General features: G+C 43.0%; 2 protein-coding genes across 2 annotated transcripts in view; one reads left to right on the forward strand and one right to left on the reverse strand.

The window, feature by feature from the left end:
* Positions 1-269: 269 nt before the first annotated feature.
* Positions 270-4,195, reverse strand: DYNLT4 (dynein light chain Tctex-type 4). The gene is made up of 2 exons (XM_048497610.1): positions 4,004-4,195; positions 270-1,994 (listed from the first exon to the last, which is right to left on the reverse strand). Exon 2 carries the CDS (start codon positions 1,981-1,983, stop codon positions 1,276-1,278), a length of 708 nt encoding a protein of 235 aa, XP_048353567.1. The 5' UTR covers positions 1,984-1,994; positions 4,004-4,195; the 3' UTR covers positions 270-1,275.
* Positions 4,196-7,873: 3,678 nt separating this feature from the next.
* The window catches only part of BTBD19 (BTB domain containing 19), a 50,425-nt gene continuing 39,750 nt past the window's right edge, over positions 7,874-18,548 (forward strand). The window contains 2 exon segments of the mRNA XM_048498881.1: positions 7,874-8,101; positions 17,201-17,408. Coding sequence (XP_048354838.1) covers positions 8,013-8,101; positions 17,201-17,408 — 297 coding nt within the window. The 5' untranslated portion in view covers positions 7,874-8,012.

The raw sequence follows: 18,548 nt of genomic DNA on the forward strand, positions 1-18,548 counted from the left end.
CATCCCCCTTGCGGTGCTACGCCACTGAGTGCATCTGAAGTGATGTGGAGCCTTTGCCACATATGCCCCAGATGTGTCTATAAAGGGGAGACTTTATTCCCCTTTAGAGGTCCTAAATCTGTTACAGCATGGGCTGCATACATAAGAGAACAGAATATGTGAGATGGAATAGTGGAGAGGAAAGAGGGTGATGACTAAGGAGGCAGAGAAATGCATACTAAATGTAGGAAAGTAGGAAGCAGATGACTTAATTTATATCAATATTTATTTACAGTTACACCCTGCCTATTTTCCAAAGCAGCTTGCAAACAACTTCTACTTTCCTCAATTTATTAATTTAATTTTAATATTAAGATAATGGTCACACCCCTACTGTGGTCCACCCTATCAAATGGTTTCTGTGTCTCAAAGCTGTGCTTGGATCAAAATGTTTAGATGCCTCTGTTTCACACATGCGCCGAAATACACAACCACAACCTCACAGAGCTGATTTATTTATCTCAGCTATGACCCATGTGTTAGTGATACCCTGATTTCTCTGGTGCATTGGGATATGCTCTGATAAATTATCTCACACCCATATGGCAAACAAATCTCAGAATTCAGGATTGTAAGTCTGATTTCAGTCTAACTGACTTCCCTGGCACACTACATGGACTTCAAACCAGATCCAAGCTTCCAGATCCAGGATTACTACAATTCAAGCTGGTCTGTTAATCAGAGTCATCTTTCCATTATGCAAATATGGAGTTAACTGTTATACCTTGAGATGAGGGTACACTCTAGCACTATGAAGTATTTCATGCCCTCTCTGCTTTAATTTCCCTGCTCCCCTCCCAAATGTAGTGGTTGCTGGTTTGTATCTAATCCATAGTACATTCATGTAATTGCTTTGTTCATAACTACTAGCGCATGTTCAAACATGGAATTCTGAAATTCTGAAAGTCATATTGTTTGGCAACTAGTTTGTATTGATTCTGGAAAATATAAGATTATCAATGTAAAAGCATATTACATAAGATTAAGCTAAGATATTACATAAGATTATATGTTTAAGTTTGTGTCAGCCACTAGACCTATGGGGAAAAATTTGCTCTTGTTACTTACCAGTCACCCCACTTTTTATTTGAGGTAACGTGTCCATATTTTCATTTGGCATATGCAATGTTCAATGCTAACTCTAATGCTAACAACCATGATAATTCAAGAAGACTTAATTTTTTTTTTACTGGACAACAATGGGGAGAAAGGGGTTACTGGAAATGTAGACATTGCTCATTCAAAATATAATCCATGTACTGTGGCTACAGCAAACAGGTAAGAATTGGTAAATGTGGCAGAAGCATAGTTGTCATTTTCAGTATCCCAGAGGGATCGACTGGCAACCTGCAGACCTTGGTTGGCCTGTTGACCCAGAAAGACATTACACACCAGCTTATATCGAGATGGGGACAATTCTTTGACTCTGTTCCGGATGAGATCTGACAGGTTTTGAACCAACTGGCCACTATTTGCAGGACTGTACTTAGTGTCACCAAGGTAGCTGGTTAAAATAGATTCAAGAACCTGTTGGATTTGGAAAACATTAAACCTGCATCCTTCATCTGGCTGGGTCTTGTAGGTGTTTTCATAGTGTGTCTCCTGGATGGGTTCAAAAAGGGGTAACCCAGAGAAACTCACTCGACCAAAGTGCATCCAAGAGAAGCGTCTGCCTCCAGTAGTTAGTGAGCTTCTCCTGCTAGGAAAGGGAGCATTGAGGATGCTTATGATGGAGCTTCTTCGAGATGGTGGGAAAGGGGCCTTCCCTTCTTCAACACTCTGTAGACGCAATAGTGGCTTGGATGTGATGTCTGTGGACAGGGAGTTTTGGCGGATAGGTATAGATCCTGCCTTCAGACATGTGGAATCTGTGTCCTCTGATGTCATTACTTGGTTGAACTGGGCCACAGTTCCCTGGGATAGTGTCACAGGCTGGTCTGCCATGTCCAAGTTGTCTGGGACATCAAGAAAAGAAGAGAGTTATATTATTATGTTGGCTGATCCCATGAGGGATTCCAAAAGTAAAGTGATAACACACTGATTTGTATCTCCCATGTCCTCTGTGCAAGTAAGAATTTTAATTTAAACAAGAGACACTTTTATCTATACAAAATTTGGCATGGAGCACCCCATAGGTAGCTAAGGAACACATTTGTTAAGAATTTCATCTGGATTTGGCATGTAATTGAAAAGCTATAGGTGGAAATTGCTTTCTCATTGGTCCTTTCTACACAGCACAAAAAGTCTTGCAGATGTTTTAAAAAAATTGTTTTGGCTTTTTTTGTCTGCTTAGCTGACAAACAGCGGCAGCATGGAGCCTCCTGAAGAGGGCAGAAAATGGGCATGAGCTGCTGAGTGGAAACAGAAAAATAAAACACTTTCTTGTTCTGCACAGCCAGGAAAAAGTGTCTTGATCCCATCTTAAGGAAAAAGAATAGCTAATTTAGTGTTTTCTGAAAAACCAGGTTGAGCGGAAATAAAAGACGTCTTGGAGAAAAAGCTGTGAGGCGTTCTTTTCCAAAACACTCCCCTCCCCATCATCAAGAGTTTTTATTTGCATTGTGCAGAAAGGGCCTGTTAATTCCACATATATTCTTTGAATGAAGAAGTACTTTGTTTTCTAATCTACTGTCCACTAATTTCACTGAGTGCCTGCAAGCCCTAGAGACAAGGGAGAAGAAGAACATGTCTCTTTTTACCTGCTGCAAACCATGCATAGTTTTTATAAACCACTATCATTTTCATCCTCAGTTGTCTTTTCTTTAAATTAACCCCCACCCCATTTAGCCCTTATTTGTAGGAAAGCTGTTCCAATTCCATGAATATTTTTACATGTTTTTCCAGTGCTACAATATCTTTCTTGAGATACAGCACCCAGAAAATAAACTATTGAATGGGACTGCATTATAGATCTGTATGGGGCGTTATGATATTGGCAGTTGTGTTTTCAACCCTTTTCCTAATAATTCCCAGTATAGAATTTGCTATTTTCTCCAATATTACACATTGAGCCAACATTTTCCACAAGGTATTTACCACAATCCCAAGATGACAGTCACTGCCCATTCATACCCCATTTAAAGTTAAGGTTTTTTGAACCAACGTGCATCACTACATTTATACAAGAAAAAGAAGAAAGAATAAATGGATGATTGCCAAAGTCACAGAAGAGAGAAGGAGGTAATGGGAACAGTTTTAAAATAATTTCTGAGTCCTGTTCAGTTATTTTCTGTTGAAACTGCAAACAATAAATACAAATTACATTAAAATAAACAGCAGCAACTTTTACACATTATACAGGTGTTAATAAACTCCTGGGTAGGGTTAAGTGTTCATTGTTAGTATTTTAAAAGAACCATTGGGTCTTTATTTTTTCTCTAGTGATTGCTTTCATTAAAATTATAATTGTATTTTAGTGTTAGATGAAAGCAGTAGTTTATGAATTTAAGGAAACAATTGCTAATTTGGATTGAAATCACAATTTTGAATTTTAGTTAAACTTTTCATGATCTCTTCACACAAACTTGATTCATGTTTACCTAACTTTAACATCCTTTTATGCATAGAACAAGACTGATACAAAACACCAAAGGAATAATTTATCTTCTGGTTTTTCAACAGAAGCGTAATGACCATTCTTCGAATTTTATGTTAACCTGGGTATTTTGTTCCACACTAGCTAACCTGTAATCTTTTCATTATCTTTAGGTGAGAGGATAGTTGCCCCTTCTTTATTTTAATCACTGTAAGTACTTGGTTATTTTACGCCACTACCACCATTGATATGAAGGATGTAACACAGCCATTAAGCCTTGTTCCATTGAGCCTTGTGTTTGCATTTAAAGGATCCAAGGCATGCAAATAAATAGACACAAACAACAGAATGTTTGGCTCAGTCAACAAGAATGGGCAAAGGGCATGACTATATGTGGCCCCAGACATGTTGCCTCCCAGCCCATCTTACCTGGTCACAATCCAGCCTTCCACAGAGGCAGTGGGCTCACTGGAAGAGAAGTTCTGCTGGATTCATGAACTGGAGATTAGTTACAGAGCTCTTTAGTACCCATTATCTTGCTACAGCTTGCTCAGACTTGTTGCAAGGGCCTGCCAGGCCCTCACTCCTTTATCTTCCTTGCTTCATAAGCTCCCTCCTTGATGTGGTAAATCATTGGCTGTTTGATTTGGTCGTTTCAAAAGCCCTGCGACAGGACTGGGCAGCCTGCCACCCTAAATGCATGGTCACCATGGAGACTGTACCACAGTATCACTCATGTTATTTTTGTACAGCATGGAGTGTTTGAGGAGACAGGAGTTGCAGTACCTTGAGGCTTCATTGTGCTAAGGACATAATAAAGATTTGGTTCTGGAAGAACTGCTAGGCTGCTGGAAGTTACTGAGGTATTACAGTTCAACCAAACAGGTTCATGACAGAAATGGATCTGCTTATTCCCCTGGTAGAATTCTGGAAACTAATTGGGAATCTGTCCTTTTTCTGAGTTTCTCTGGGTTTTTAGATTTTTTTTACAACTGCTTTTAAGCTTTGTTTTTGATAGACAGAACTTAGTTATCTGCTTAATTTCTAAAAAGCAAGATGCTGAGGCTCAGGCATTCCCAGAAAGTTTTCTCTTTTTTTGCCGGAATCCTCAGTAAATAAGGACTATGTTCTTTCCCACCAAAAGATCTAAGTAGAATTGTAACTTCATCAGCCACATGCTGGACTTTCTTTGTTGTAGAATGTTCTGATTGGGTTCTAGTGCCTGCCTACCAAGTTCTGTTAGGTAGGCACTGGGACCTAAGTGAAACATTCTAAAACAAAGACAGGCCAGCATGTGGCAGATGACATTACAATTCTACTTGGATCTTTTGATGGAAAAGTCCTTGTTTGCTGAGGATTCTGGCAAAAAAGAAAAAAAAAGCTTTCTGGGAGTTCCTGAGCCTCAGCATCTTGCTGTTTAGAAATTAAGCAGATAACTAAGTTCTATCACCTGATAAGAATACCATTTTACCTATGTCTTGCTTCTTGAGTCACTTCCTTCCTAACTTTTAATCACTTTCTACCAGGAATTAGATTCTGTGATTCCTTTTGTGGAATCCTTCATTTGCTTTGGGATGCTGAGGCCAGCTTCATGGATTGGTATGCCGCAATTTGCCGTCTCTTGTGACTTCTGAATCCAGTTTCCTGCTTCCTGCCTGGTGGTCAAACTTGTGATGAACAAACATCCTGCCTTGACACGCACCTACTAACTTTGCTGCTCTAATGATAACACCCCCCCCCATATCTTCACAACCACTCTCATCCCTTCTCTCTATATTAAACCTGCACTTTGTAACCTTCATTGGCATGTTATCTGTGAACTCCCCACAACTATTTTGCCAATCTGTTGGTTGCTGCTTAACCCTTCCGACATCTCCTCCACTTCCAACTGTGAACAACTGCTTTTTACCACTCATCCCCTTATTGCTCTGCTTATATGGGGACCTCTTCTGCATTCCTCAGATGAAGACATAGTTTTTGTTTATGTTTGGTTGCTCTCTGTATCTTTCTGGGTGGGTTTGGAGCCCTCACATAGTAAGACACATAGGCATTCAAGATACTCAGTTTATTTTGTAGGGAAACATTTTCTGTTACTGTTGCTATGTGACATGGAGGTTCTCAAACCATGGCATTCTCCTCTTAACTCTTTATTTACAGACATTTGATCAGCTGCTTAGCTTTTACCACAATTAAAAGGAGATAAGGATTAAAAATCCTCAGACAATTTCATGGAATTTGGATTTGGGAGTTTCAGAACCAGTAATAACATAGTAGTAACTTTTTACTAGAGGCGTGGGGGGGGGTGGCGCCTGGGGCAACACCTGCTCTGGCTGCCCCCCACCTCTGCTTTGAGCCGCCGCTCGAGCAGCCTGGCAGGGCCGAGGGGAGGGGTGCCCCCCCACATGACCAGCTGGCATGAGCCTGAGGACACATGTCCCGGTGAGCGCTCGGCCTCTGCCTCTTCCTGTTTTTCTTTTCTCAGCCAAATAACACAGATTTTATGAAATGCAAGATCACTTTTTAAACGTTTTCCAGTCATTTGTGGCACAGAAAATTGACAATTCTTGTTCCCAGCATGCCCATGGTTCCCAGACAGGGGCTCCAACTGAGACATTAGTCTCCAGCAGGAATTGTTCAAAAACAGTCATGTTTGGTATTTCTGAAAAAGTGTGGGGGAGCCATTCCATTCTAATGGAAGCCTGAGGAAGCAGGTGTTTCTAGTGTCTCACCTCTCAGATGCACATAACAAATGTCACTGTTGTCACTAGTAAGGGATATTTTATGTTATATTACACTTATATTTGATCAGCATCTAACACTACTCTAGTACTCCGTCAGACAAGTAGTCCATGCAGTGGTGTAGCACCAAAAGGATGGGGTGCATGTGATGCAGCGGGCACACAGCGGGGGCGTTCCGGTGTGGGTGGCCGCATGGCAGGGGCGCAGGGCACACATGTGCCCCAGGTGCAGTTTCCCCTTGCTCCGGCCCAGAGTCCATGTGTAGGGGGAGGGTGTTAGTCTCCTTATACTTTCCAGCCTATCCTCAAGAATTCACCAGCACAGGCAATAGCCATGACCATATAATTTCCCCATTTATCAGTCCATCACATTTTTTGCCCTACCTGTCTTCCAAGAGCTCAAGGTAGCAATCATGGTTCTCCCTCATCCATTTTATCCTGATATGACCCTGTAAGTTATGTTAGAAGAAGTGAGACTGGCCCAAGACAATCCATGAGTTTCATGACAGAATGGAAATTTGAACCCAGATTTCCTCAGTACAAGTTTCATACTTTAACCTCTATGGCAGCCAACATGACTACAGCAACGTGACAACATAGAAGCAGTACTCAAACTGCTTAGAACTGACAGCCAAATGAGATGATCACTTTTTAAAAAGAGATATACTCCGCATGGAGAAGCAAAAAACAGGTAAGCTCCCCAAAATCACACATCACACACTATCCTTGCGACGCACGCCATCGACCATCTACGCATCATTTCATCATCATCATCACCCCTTTCCTCTTCCCATAGAGGCATTCCAAGCCCAAACATGCTCTGCTTTATTTGTAATAGCCATTCCTGGCAGCCAGTGTGTGACTGAGGAGAACCTAACTTGGGTCCAGGGAACATGTAGTTTGGCTCTGAGTAGACAGAATGCTACAGATATTTCTCAAGGGGTTTGAGTTGTTTGGTTCCTCCTTGCTGTCATACTGCTATGGTCCTAAGCCATTTTCTCTTTTACTTTTTCTTCCTGCATTTACCCATCTGAACAGGCCTGAGCTGAAAAGGGTCATGATGGCTATGGGCCTCATGTGATCTTATTACCGCTCTCCCACAAGCTGACACACACAGATGTGTTAATTCAGTGCCAACCATTTATGTATGACTTCTGGAAATTTTGCAACTTAGAAGTTGGCAACAACTCTGTGCTATTTTGATTTTGCTGACTAAGAAGTTGGCAGTCATGTTGTCCTTGAGCCCCAATGACTTTTTTTGTCAAATTGTATCTTCACTCTAACTCAGACAATCCTTGCCTTGCACACCCAAGGGTCCTGCATGCTTCCTTTGTGCGAGCCCTAAAACTTGCTATTTCTTATGGGTTAACTTAACCTCCTCCTTGGTTTGCTGCTTTCCCCAGTCTGTTCCCATGGTCCCACATTTGCAAAAAAACTTTCCTGCCAGAATTTATGTGTTTCCGCAGCTGGATTTTAGGGCCTGGACAGCTGCCTGTTGCCTAGCAATAAGCTGTGTCTCTTCCCCCTTCTCTGGCCTTTTTCTGCATTCCTGCCTAGCAGCTGAGCTTCCAGCCAGCCGTGACTTCTCTCAGCTATCACCGACACAGCAAAACAAAGTCAAGAAAGCCCTGACTGAGCCCCTGAACTTGGCTACTTTCCTGAACCAATCTGGATCCTAGTTCAGAACCCAGTCTTAACCGATGTCAGCATCCTATTCAGCCCTCCTTCTGGGGGATTCAACTGTTTTTACTGCAGCCCTCCGGACTCTTATCAACAACCCACAGTTCAGGTGAGCCTGCTGGTGAGCCAGCTAATAGAGATTGGGGATGTGGCTGGGAGCAAAGGCCACAACTGAATCAACATGGGTTCAGGGAGGAAACTAGGAACTAACTTTGGTAGTCCTCTTGATTTGTCGAACTATGAGGATTCAGGACAACAGGATATGAGAAATGATTTGGATCTTCCCATGGATAGCAGGATTCAGTTTAATGTGATTGTGTGCATGAGTGACTTTTTGACTTGAATCCATTCCAGATTGTAAATGGCTCATGTAGATGCAGCATTGTTTAATCAGAGGATTGTTGAGGGCCTGTAAAAGGGAACACATGTGCATGAGTAATGTGATTACTCATATAGGTATCTATATGTCTTGGCATGTTTCAGTTAGGGTTGCCATCACTGAATTGGGAGATATCTGGAGGGTGGAGCCAGGGGAGGCCAGGGTTTGGAGCGGGGAGGGATCTCAGCAGGGTATAAATGCCATAGATTTCCCTTCCAATGCAGACATTTTCTCCAAGGGAACTGATCGTGTGTATGTAGAGATCAGTTGTAATAGTGAGAGTTCTCTAGGTACCACCAGGAGACTGGCAACCCTAGTTTGGTTCCTTACCACTTACTGCCTAACAATATTCAGTTGTCCAAGTCCTAGAATGTGCTGTGAGGGATCACAATGGACCAAATAGCCTCATGGGGCTGCTTCTGTTTGTTGCAATCGAAATCAGAGTGAGGTCTCGTATGTCTAACTAGGTTCTCATCTGGTTTGGCCCTGACTAGCATCATATAATCCAGGGGTAGGGAACCTGCGGCTCTCCAGATGTTCAGGAACTACAATTCCCATCAGCCCCTACCAGCATGGCCAATTGGCCATGCTGATAGAGGCTGATGGGAATTGTAGTTCCTGAACATCTGGAGAGCCGCAGGTTCCCTACCCCTGATATAATCATATATTTAAGGTGATGTCACCTTTAAATCCCTACTTTGTAAAATTGCTAACTTCCAGATCACAGTGCAACTGAAAATGAGCACTAGAAGCTTCAGATCACACCTGTAAATCTCCTGGAATTACAAATGAACTTGTGATTCATGACAAGGATGAATTCCCCTGGAGAAAATGCTTGCTTTGGATGGTGGATTCTATGACATTATGCCCCACTGAAGTCACTCTCCTTCCCAAACACTGCCCTCTCCAGGTTCTACTCCCAAATTTCCTATGCTTTGGAGACCAGGTGAAATAAAGATTTCACTGAAAAGTTAACAAAGAAAGGGAATTCTCTCATCCCCCATATGTTGCGCATTCTACAAAATCTTCTTTGTAGATGTTTTTCATAGTTGTGGGTGGGGTGTGGTGACTGAGTCACTGGATTGGAGAAAATTATTTTGGAATGCAAAATACGCTTTCAGGGGAAAGATTGGCTGTGTCTTAGGCTGCTCCCATACAGATTTTGGCCTGGTTTTGTGAGCACGGAGGAATGGGTTTCCTTGAGCTGTTCACACAACATTGTTCCTCAGTCATGCTTCAGTTGCCTATGCATTATGGAAAGGGCTATACTCAGAGGTGGGATTCAGCCAGTTCACACTGGTTCTAGAGCTAACCAGCTGAATCCCACCAAGGCGGTTCGATCTTGGGGTTTAGCAGACTGCGGCAGGCCGCTAATACCCCAGATCTGGCTGTGTGATCCCCAGCGTGGGAGAGAGAGGTCTCCCAGGCTCATGGCTAGGAAGGCCCCTCTTCCCCATTGGGGATCTCGCCAACACCATCCGGCATGACTGGACAACAGCATCGCAATCCCTAGTGGGGGAGAGGAAGACGGAGGAAAACGGAGGAAAAGGTCCCAACTGGGCCAGCCACATTCCTCTGCAGCATCCAGGTAAGTGAGCAGTGATGGGGTGTGTGTGCGCCCAGCGGGGTGTGTGCACGTGCACAGCTGAGAATGGGGGGAGCAAACCAGTAGCTAAATTAATTGAATCCCACCACTGATTATACTGTTTCTCACCAAAAGATGACAGGAGATTTGTGAATTAATGTACCATTTCCTGGACCCTCTTTGTTCTAGAATGCTCTGCTTGAATCCTTGTGCATACCTAGTTCGGTCCCCAAGACACTAGGACCCAAGTGGAGCATTCCAGAACAAAGAGGGTCCAGGATATGGCGAATTAATTCACAAATCTCCTTTCATCTTTCGGTGAGGAAGAGTACAGCTCCCTGAAAATCCTGTCTTCCACAGCTGCTTTTAAGGAACATTAAAGGTACAAAGAGGTGGCAGTAGCTTCTATTACTGGGGGAAGGGACAAAGGTAGCATTTCCTGCCAGTCTTCCCCATTCTGGTGGTGTACACAAGGAAAATACTTGCAGGTGCTGCTCAAGTGAGACCACTGAAGCAAGTAAACAGGCCCAATGTATGCTTGCCAACCTCCAGGTGGGGACTGGAGATCTCCTGGAATTACAATTAATCCCCAGATAAACTCCCCTGGAGAAAATGGCTGTTTTGGATGCTGCAGGCTGTAGCTTTATGCCCTGCTGAGATTCCACTCCTGCCTCAAACCTGCCCTTCCTATGCTCTACCCCTATATCTCCAGGAATTTCCTGGATTTGGAAACTCTAATCAAAACCGAGGCTTCTCCCATAGCCAGTGGACCAGCAATATGTCTACTGAAAATAGCACTTCAGGAAAGATAGACCTTTAAGTGCAAACCGAGGCAAAGTATTTCTGCTGACTGGTGAATGTTCCTGTTGCATATTTGGAGGGTTCTTCTGTGCTCTCTCTTCTTCTTCCCTCTGAACTCCTTGAAGTCTAAGCCAGTTCTGACCACAGACTCATACTTTTGCAGTTCCTTTATGCTGCAACTTTCTGTTACCTTTGCCTTGCTTCTCTTTTAGGTTGACCCGCTTTCCTCCAAGAATGGTTTTTTGTGCAAAAAAAATTATCTTCCCCCTACTCTGAACACCCAACATTTGCAGCATGCTTTGAAACAAACTCAGTTTTGCAAATGATAGCAGCTACCCAGCTACATGGAGGGAAGTGCCCCCCCCCCCAAAGGTTTTCATAGAAGAGGCAAACAAGGGTGATCTATCATGGTCTTTTTTTGTACAGCAATCCTCATTCTCTTTGGGGGTCTCCCATCTAAGTACTAACCAGGACTGACCAAGCTTAGCTTCTAAGATCTGACAAGATTGGGCTAGCCAGGTTAGGGCACCTAACTGCATGCTATTTTAACTGCCACTTGGTATTCTTCTGGCTAGATGGGGATTTTTTAAAACGATAAATATACAGATGCGGATAAATTTTTCTTGCAGGAGAATGACAGATGTCTGCTTAAGTATCCCATTCACTAAAGATAAATCACATTTTACTAGTACTCAGACTGCTATATATTATCAAAGAGTAAATAAGTCCAGAAGGGTTTCTGTGTTAGTCTGTTGTAGCAAAATTTAAATAGTAACCCCTTAAAAACTAACCAAATGTATTCCTGCACAAGCTTTTATGTCAGAGCACACATTATCAGATGCACTCTTCATCAGACAATGAAATTGTGCTGTCTAACTAATACAACTATTGAAAATTGGAATGCTATATAAAATGTGCTTGTGAGTTTCATAAGTACCAGTGGGATAGAGCCTATGCCTTTATTAGTGGTAAGCAACAGAGATTTTTTTAAATTATTGTTGCTCTTACCACTTTAGAGAATAAGTGCTTATCACTGTATCACTTTCAAAAGTGGTAAATATTAGAAGAGTTAATTTTTATATCCTGTTTTTCTCTGCCTCTAATGGGTCTCAAGGCTGCTCACAATCACTTTTTCTTCCCCATGCCACAACAGACACATTGTGAGGTATGTGGGGCTGAGAGAGTTCTGAGAGAACTGTGACTAGCCCAACGTCACCCAGCAAGCTTCATGTGGAAGAGTGGGGAAACAAATCCAGTTCACCAGTGTAGAGTCCCCTGCTCTTAACCACTACACCATGCTGGATGTTTAAGAGTGGCAGCATTCTTTAATCTGTAACAAACAATGACTGCTGTTTTGTAGAACTTCAGCTCTCTTAATGTATTTTCATTTCTGGCAGTGAAGCATATTCTCATATTATTTTTAACTAAGTAACAAAGAGAAGCTTAGTAGAACCTCCCCCTCTTCTACTACTCCTTTCCATTATGGGAGAAATGACATTTTGCTAGCAGTGCCAGATCTGATAAAATACAACTGCCTGGTGATAATCTTTGTATACCTAAACTATCATGTCTGTTTAACTAGTAACTGGAACAATGGTTTAAGCTGAAGGAAATAATTGGCAATTCACAAGAAAATATAGCTAAAAGATCCAGATCAAATTTCAGACCCACAGAAATGAAGGAGAAAGTCTGTTCGTAATGGAAAGTAAAGGAAGATGTTAAGTCAGTTACGAGAACAGTTATTGTTTGAGTATCTAGGCTTATGTATCACAAGGAAATTCATGCCAACAAAAGTAAGTACTTCAAATCAACCTGGTGGCCTTAAGATACACAGTCTGCTGCACTGTAGTTCTGTGCTCATGACTGCACTTTAACCCGATTTGACTCCCAGCACCCCACCAATGCATTCTGTGCTGGACCCATGATCTACTATCAGTCTCTTATCTGTAGCTTTAAAAAGTGAATGAATAACTATTTGAATCACCTAGAATAAGAAGAAAATGTAGAATCTGCTAGTAAGGTGGAATGTCATTTATGCAGAATAAACAAGTCACAAATCTTCATATTCAAGAACTCCTTAAGTTTAAGTTTGTTGAAACTGGAAGAACAATAAGAAACTATTAAGTGTCTTCTGCCAATGCTTTATTTCTAAAATGGTAGACAATGTGGTTCAAAGCATACCTGCTTCCAGGGAAGCCATTACGTCTTCAGACTTTCTGTGTGTTGGCCATCTTTAATTTGGCTGTCATGGGATATGACCCTTGCAGCACGAAAGGAAGTTTTATGTTTTATTTTACCTTGCCACATCACCTCTGTGGAGACAGTGTGCCTATGCTGTCCCCATCTGCTGCTCATCTACCCCCCACTCCCCGTGGACTGGGCTGCTTGCCTGTTATATAACTGCTGTTATACACTTCTTCCATAGCATCTCTTGAGTAGGTTATTAAATCTTTTCATCCCAATAGCAATTAAATGGAGAAGTGGTGATTAAATACAAACTGGAAGCTGTGGATGCTTGACATGCACTGTAAGTATGGCACTAAGTGGTAGCCTGTAAGTATGTTGTGATGCAGTGGCGGGGCGGGGGGGGGGGGGGCAATTGGCTCCCAGGGCAAAATGGTGAGGAGTGTGGGAAGGATTCCTGGGTACCAGTTAGTTTAATTTATTGAGGTTTTTGCTTTGTTTTTCCTCAAAAGAGAGTGATTTTTGTTTAAGTCTGGGTTTCCAACTGTAAGGGCTGTGAGAGGTTACTAAGTATATGAACCAAGCCTGTTAGGACCCTGTATGTGAACAATTCAACAGTCAGCAACATCTTCAGTATCTATACCATCTATGAAACCGAATAATATCTAAGCTAACTGAAATTGAACAAATTTATTAAGCCTGTGCATGAAAAACAAATATTGAATCTCTGTGCCAAAGCTCTTGTGTATACATATTAATTCTGCTTAATCCATTTTTCCCTTCAAGTTATTTATTTCCCATCTCCTCTGCGTAAATAAACCTTTGATTCTGTTTCAGTTTTAAATCTGCCTCAGTATTACTTTGTGTGCCTTATTAAGGGGTTTGTCTGAAATATTGGGCATCCTTCACCTTCTGGGAAAGTTACAGGGCTGAAGGAAAGTGCTTCTGTATCACCATACTATTTCTTAAGCACCTCAGTCCCTGAAGGAAAAAAGGTGGGGAAAATCTGATGAACCTGGTTTCTCTGCCCGAAGAAGTGAGAAGGTGAGGGGGTCCATCTCATATGACATTATGTCTTTGACTCTCAGTGTTTTTGATGTATGTTGTTTGAGAGTATGAGTTATAGATTGGGTCCTTGGTTAATATATATGAACATGTGAAGCTGCCTTATGCAGACTTTTAGCTTGGTAGGTCTTTTCGGCTTGACACTATAGTGGTACTATCTAATCTCCCCAAACTGGTTCCTACCAAACACCTTTGACTTGTACCTATCACTTAAGTTAGCTACCACCCCTCAACAACATTTAGGTTAATGTTCGAACTCTGTCAGTGGCTTTGGTCATTTGCTAGGTCTCTGCCCCCCCCCCCCCATCTGTAATGTAAACATAATCACTTAGGGTTGCCATCTTTGGGCTGGGAAATACCTGGAAATTTTGGAGGTATTGCCTGGGGAGGGTCTTCAGTATGGTATAATGCCATAGATTCCATTCTCCAAAGCAATTATTTTCTCCAGTGGAACTGATCTTGGTCACATGGAGATCAATTGTAAGCCTAGCAGATCTCCAGATGCCTGGAGGCTGGCAACTCTAATAAGCCTACAGAATTGCTAAAAGGATTATTGAAATAATGGGCCTGAAAAGCTCTTAGATAAATAGTTACACCAGCAGTCTTTCAAAGACCAACCTACAACCCAGTTGGGTGTTTTCCAACTCATTTGCTTTTGTGGCATTCCTCAGAAAATTCAAAGCGAAACCACTAGATCAGCTACATACAGGCTTCTGCTGTTACTGTCACTGCTTCCTCCCTTATCTACTTCTTGTCTTCTTTTGAAAGTGCAGCTCGCCCATGCACATTCTGCCTCTCTGCCAGCCTTTCCTCCCCCTTGATAGTCTGGCCAACTAGTCCTCCAATCAGGCTGTCTGAAGGTTCCTGATCCTGCTCTGGCCTCAAGGGCCTTCTCTGATGGCCATAACGTGCCATAATGGTGAGCTAACTGCCCATCCTACACTTTAGTTGCCAATCTCCAGGTGGTAGCTGGGGACCTCCCACTATTACAACCAAGCTCCAGGTGACAGAAATTAATTCACCTATAGAAAATGGCCACTGTGGCATTGTACCCCTTGAAGTCTTTCCCCTCTCCAAATCCCACCCTCCTGAGGCTCCACCCCAAAAATCTCCAGGTGTTTCCCAACCTGGAGCTGGCAAGCCTATTCTACACAGTGCTGAACTTCTCAAACACTGCAGAGGATATAGAACCCCCTATTAGCTCAGCTTTGTCTACATAGATTCCACATCTAAGGGTGAAACCTAAGAGACAAAAATCGTTTGGGTGGGCTGGTGACAAAGGAAATGTTGATTTGACATTGGATTTGGTCAGCAAGGCCCCCTTTCTATAAGCCCTGAACCATGTGCACTGCATTACCAAAGAAGAAATACTGAACTAAGCAAAGCCTTGAGGGGATGGCGTGATTGACCAAACTGCCCTTTGGGTATACCGTAAGTGGTGATTATCAGGCAGTTCACTCCAGGCATCTTATTCAGAACTATTCATAGCAGTGAGATATGCAGGTTCTCCAGGGTGAGGGAAGTGAAGGGGCCTGCTACTCTGCCAGCCTTGAGCTCTTTATCCGTTTTTCTGTTCACAATATCTTCCAATCTAAAAGCCAACTTCCAAATTACTTGCCACGCTATGCACTCTGAGGTTTACTACTGAGATCTTAAAATCATGAGTGAAACCTTCCATCCAATAGCATGCATCCAGTCTAAGGGGACAGTTGGTCTCCAGGCACCTTAGCTCTGGTAGCTTGATTGGACAGTGTGTCTTGTGGAGAAGTGGTGTCTGTTTCATCGACCTTTCCATCCTGGTCCCTGTGTAGTATGCACCTGCCCTGCAAACCCCTCCCCCCCCCTTAGGGAAAAGGCAAAAGAGTGTGTGTGGATCCACTGCAGATTGAGCATTCATGCCTGTATCTGCAAAGGCATTTATTGCAGCTGCCCTGGGAGCTAGATTCCCAGCAAAGCAAGCAGAGTTGAATTGCCTGACTATTATTCCCTCAATTTGAGGACCAGTATTTGAGGACCAGGCAAAAAGGTGCTTGGTGTACAATCTCTCCCTGTGCAGGGACATAGCTACAGAAAATGGCATCCAAGGCAAGCACTGAAATTGCATCCCCGCAGACTCTGCTGCCCCAGCACAAACTCCACAGTGGGACAGTGGAGTCGGGGGGGGGGGGGCGTGCCGAGCCATCCTAGTTGTGCTAACTGGAAGGCAGGCAGACAGGAAACAGGGAGAGAAAGAATGGAGAGAAGGAAAAGAAAGAGAGAGAGAAGGAAAGAGAAAGCGAATTCTTTACCTGGACTCTGCCACCCCAGCATGGCTTCCACAGCCCTTCCTCACCAAGGCTGTGGAGGCTGTGCCAGTGTGATGGATTCCAGATGGGGGAATCCTCAAGAGCCTCAAGATTTTCCCATCTGGACTCTGCCACCCTAGTGCAGCTTCAACAAGGACTGTGGAGGCCATGCTGGAGCAACAGAGTTTGGGGAGCAGTGGAGTCTAGGTTGCCAACCTCACCGAGGAAGGGCTGCACAAGCCATACTGAAGCACTGGATTCCTGGTGGGTGTGGGGGGCTCTGACTGTCCCCCTATTCAAGGAGTGTCTGAGGCTCGAGCCCCCCCACCCCCACCCCCAAATTACATGTCCGATGCTGTGTAAAGGCTTTGGCTGGTATGATGCACTGCATCCACAGTTCTCCCAAGTGTGAAATGGGTTACGAGATGTCCTCACCCTAAAATTCTCATCATATTGTAGCCAGGCTTGCTCCACAACTTCATTACATGCACTGGGATTGCCAGGCCTGCCTGGCCACTGGCGAGGGATGAGGGGGTTGGGGGGTAAGATTGCCAGTTTAAGATTGGGCAACTCTTGAAGCTTTGGGGGTGCAGCCTAGGGGAGGACAGGGACCTCAGTGGGGTAGAATGCCAAAGAGTCCGGCACTCAAATCATCAATTTTCTCCAGAGGAACTGATCTCTGTAGTCTAGAGATCATCTGTAATCCCAGGGGATCTCTAAGGTCCCACCTGGAGAATTGCATCCCTATGCAATTTGGCCCATGGTGAATTTATTTTAGCACAAAATAACCAAATTCTTTAGAGTGGGTCTTGAGTAAGGGCACTGGAGAAAGGAAATATAGGATAAAGAACTGTGAAATGTACATAGTGAACTGTTAGAATGAAATCTCTGTTGCTTCTTTTTCCACAGTGATGTGACATTCTTGGTTGGGGGGGAGCAGCAAGAGGTATTTGCCCATCGCTGCCTCCTTTCTTCTCGCTGTCCGGCATTCCATGCAATGCTGAGCCAGTCCCAGGAGGCACAAGCCCCACTTCTCCTGAGCCATGTGCAGCCAGAGGTGTTCCTAGCAGTCATTGAGTACTTGTACACTAACAGTGTCACCTTCAACAATGCCATTGTAAGTAGGACCAATATTAGTATGGGGCTGGGCTTCCAGGGAAGGTGCTAAATAGGGGAATGGTTTAAAAGCAAAGAATGGTATGATTTGCTTAAGGGAATTGTGAGGCTACACAGCCCTTCTGAACTAGACTTGTAGATAAATTCAAAAAAAGTGTTTTTAGTGATGGAAAACCGACCTTGACCAACAACTTTTCCCAACATCTAGCTGATGATTGTTACTAGCTAATTTATTAATCTTATGTGACACATTAACCTTGCGTTTATTTTGCTGGTTTTTATAGTTTTCATTTCTTCTTCTTAAGATACATCTCTGCCACAGATGTGTGTTTCTGACTGAGACACATTCAGCTCCCAAAGGATAGTTCTCTTAATCTGTCTGTAGAAGCAAAAACAAATTAGAGTCTTGTGCAGGGTTGCTGATCTCCAGGTGGTGGCTAGAGAGCTCTCACTATTTGCAACCAATTTCCAGGAAATAGAAATCTGTTCACTTTGAACGATGACACCAAAGAAAAGGCAATCACACACCACAGGGTTAACAAATACACAAATACTGTAATCGGGCCACTACCTTAAATCTAAAATATACCAGTTCCATATCATTATTACAAAAAGTGCTTTAATATTATGCTAAATAGCATTGTCCTCTAAAATCTCCAACAATGCACAATGCACAATGCACAACATACAACGTATAATATATTGCAGTCTCCACAGATTAGCGCATTCCTCTGTAGCAGTTTCTAATAAATACATGTAAAATCATTAATGAGTCAAATATCTTCTGTTTATGAGCGATCCAAATGTAAATCCCCATTTCATGCATCTCATCAAGTGCACTGCCTCAGAACTATTCATTGCTTGTTCTTATCTTTTGTGACAATTTTCAGGAAGAACCTGAAGCATTCAAGGATTCATGGTATCCTGAGCTCTATCTGTTCTAAGAATCAGCTCTTCCTGACAGCACAGCAGCCTGTTCTGTACCTGGGAAGGATAGCTCTGGGGAAGTATTGTTGTTGAGACACATGAAATGGGCATTTACATCTGGATAGCTTACATCTGGATTGGATTAATTAAGGATTTTGCATATATTTTAGAAACTGCTACAGAGGACTGCATTAATTTGTGGAAACTACAAAAT

Source organism: Sphaerodactylus townsendi, linkage group LG05 (genome assembly GCF_021028975.2).
Source record: "Sphaerodactylus townsendi isolate TG3544 linkage group LG05, MPM_Stown_v2.3, whole genome shotgun sequence".
Classification (NCBI taxonomy): Eukaryota; Metazoa; Chordata; class Lepidosauria; order Squamata; family Sphaerodactylidae; genus Sphaerodactylus; species Sphaerodactylus townsendi.

Excerpts from the sequence above, each read along its gene's own strand:
- DYNLT4 (XM_048497610.1), bottom strand. The coding sequence starts at position 1,983 with ATGGCAGACCAGCCTGTGACACTATCCCAGGGAACTGTGGCCCAGTTC.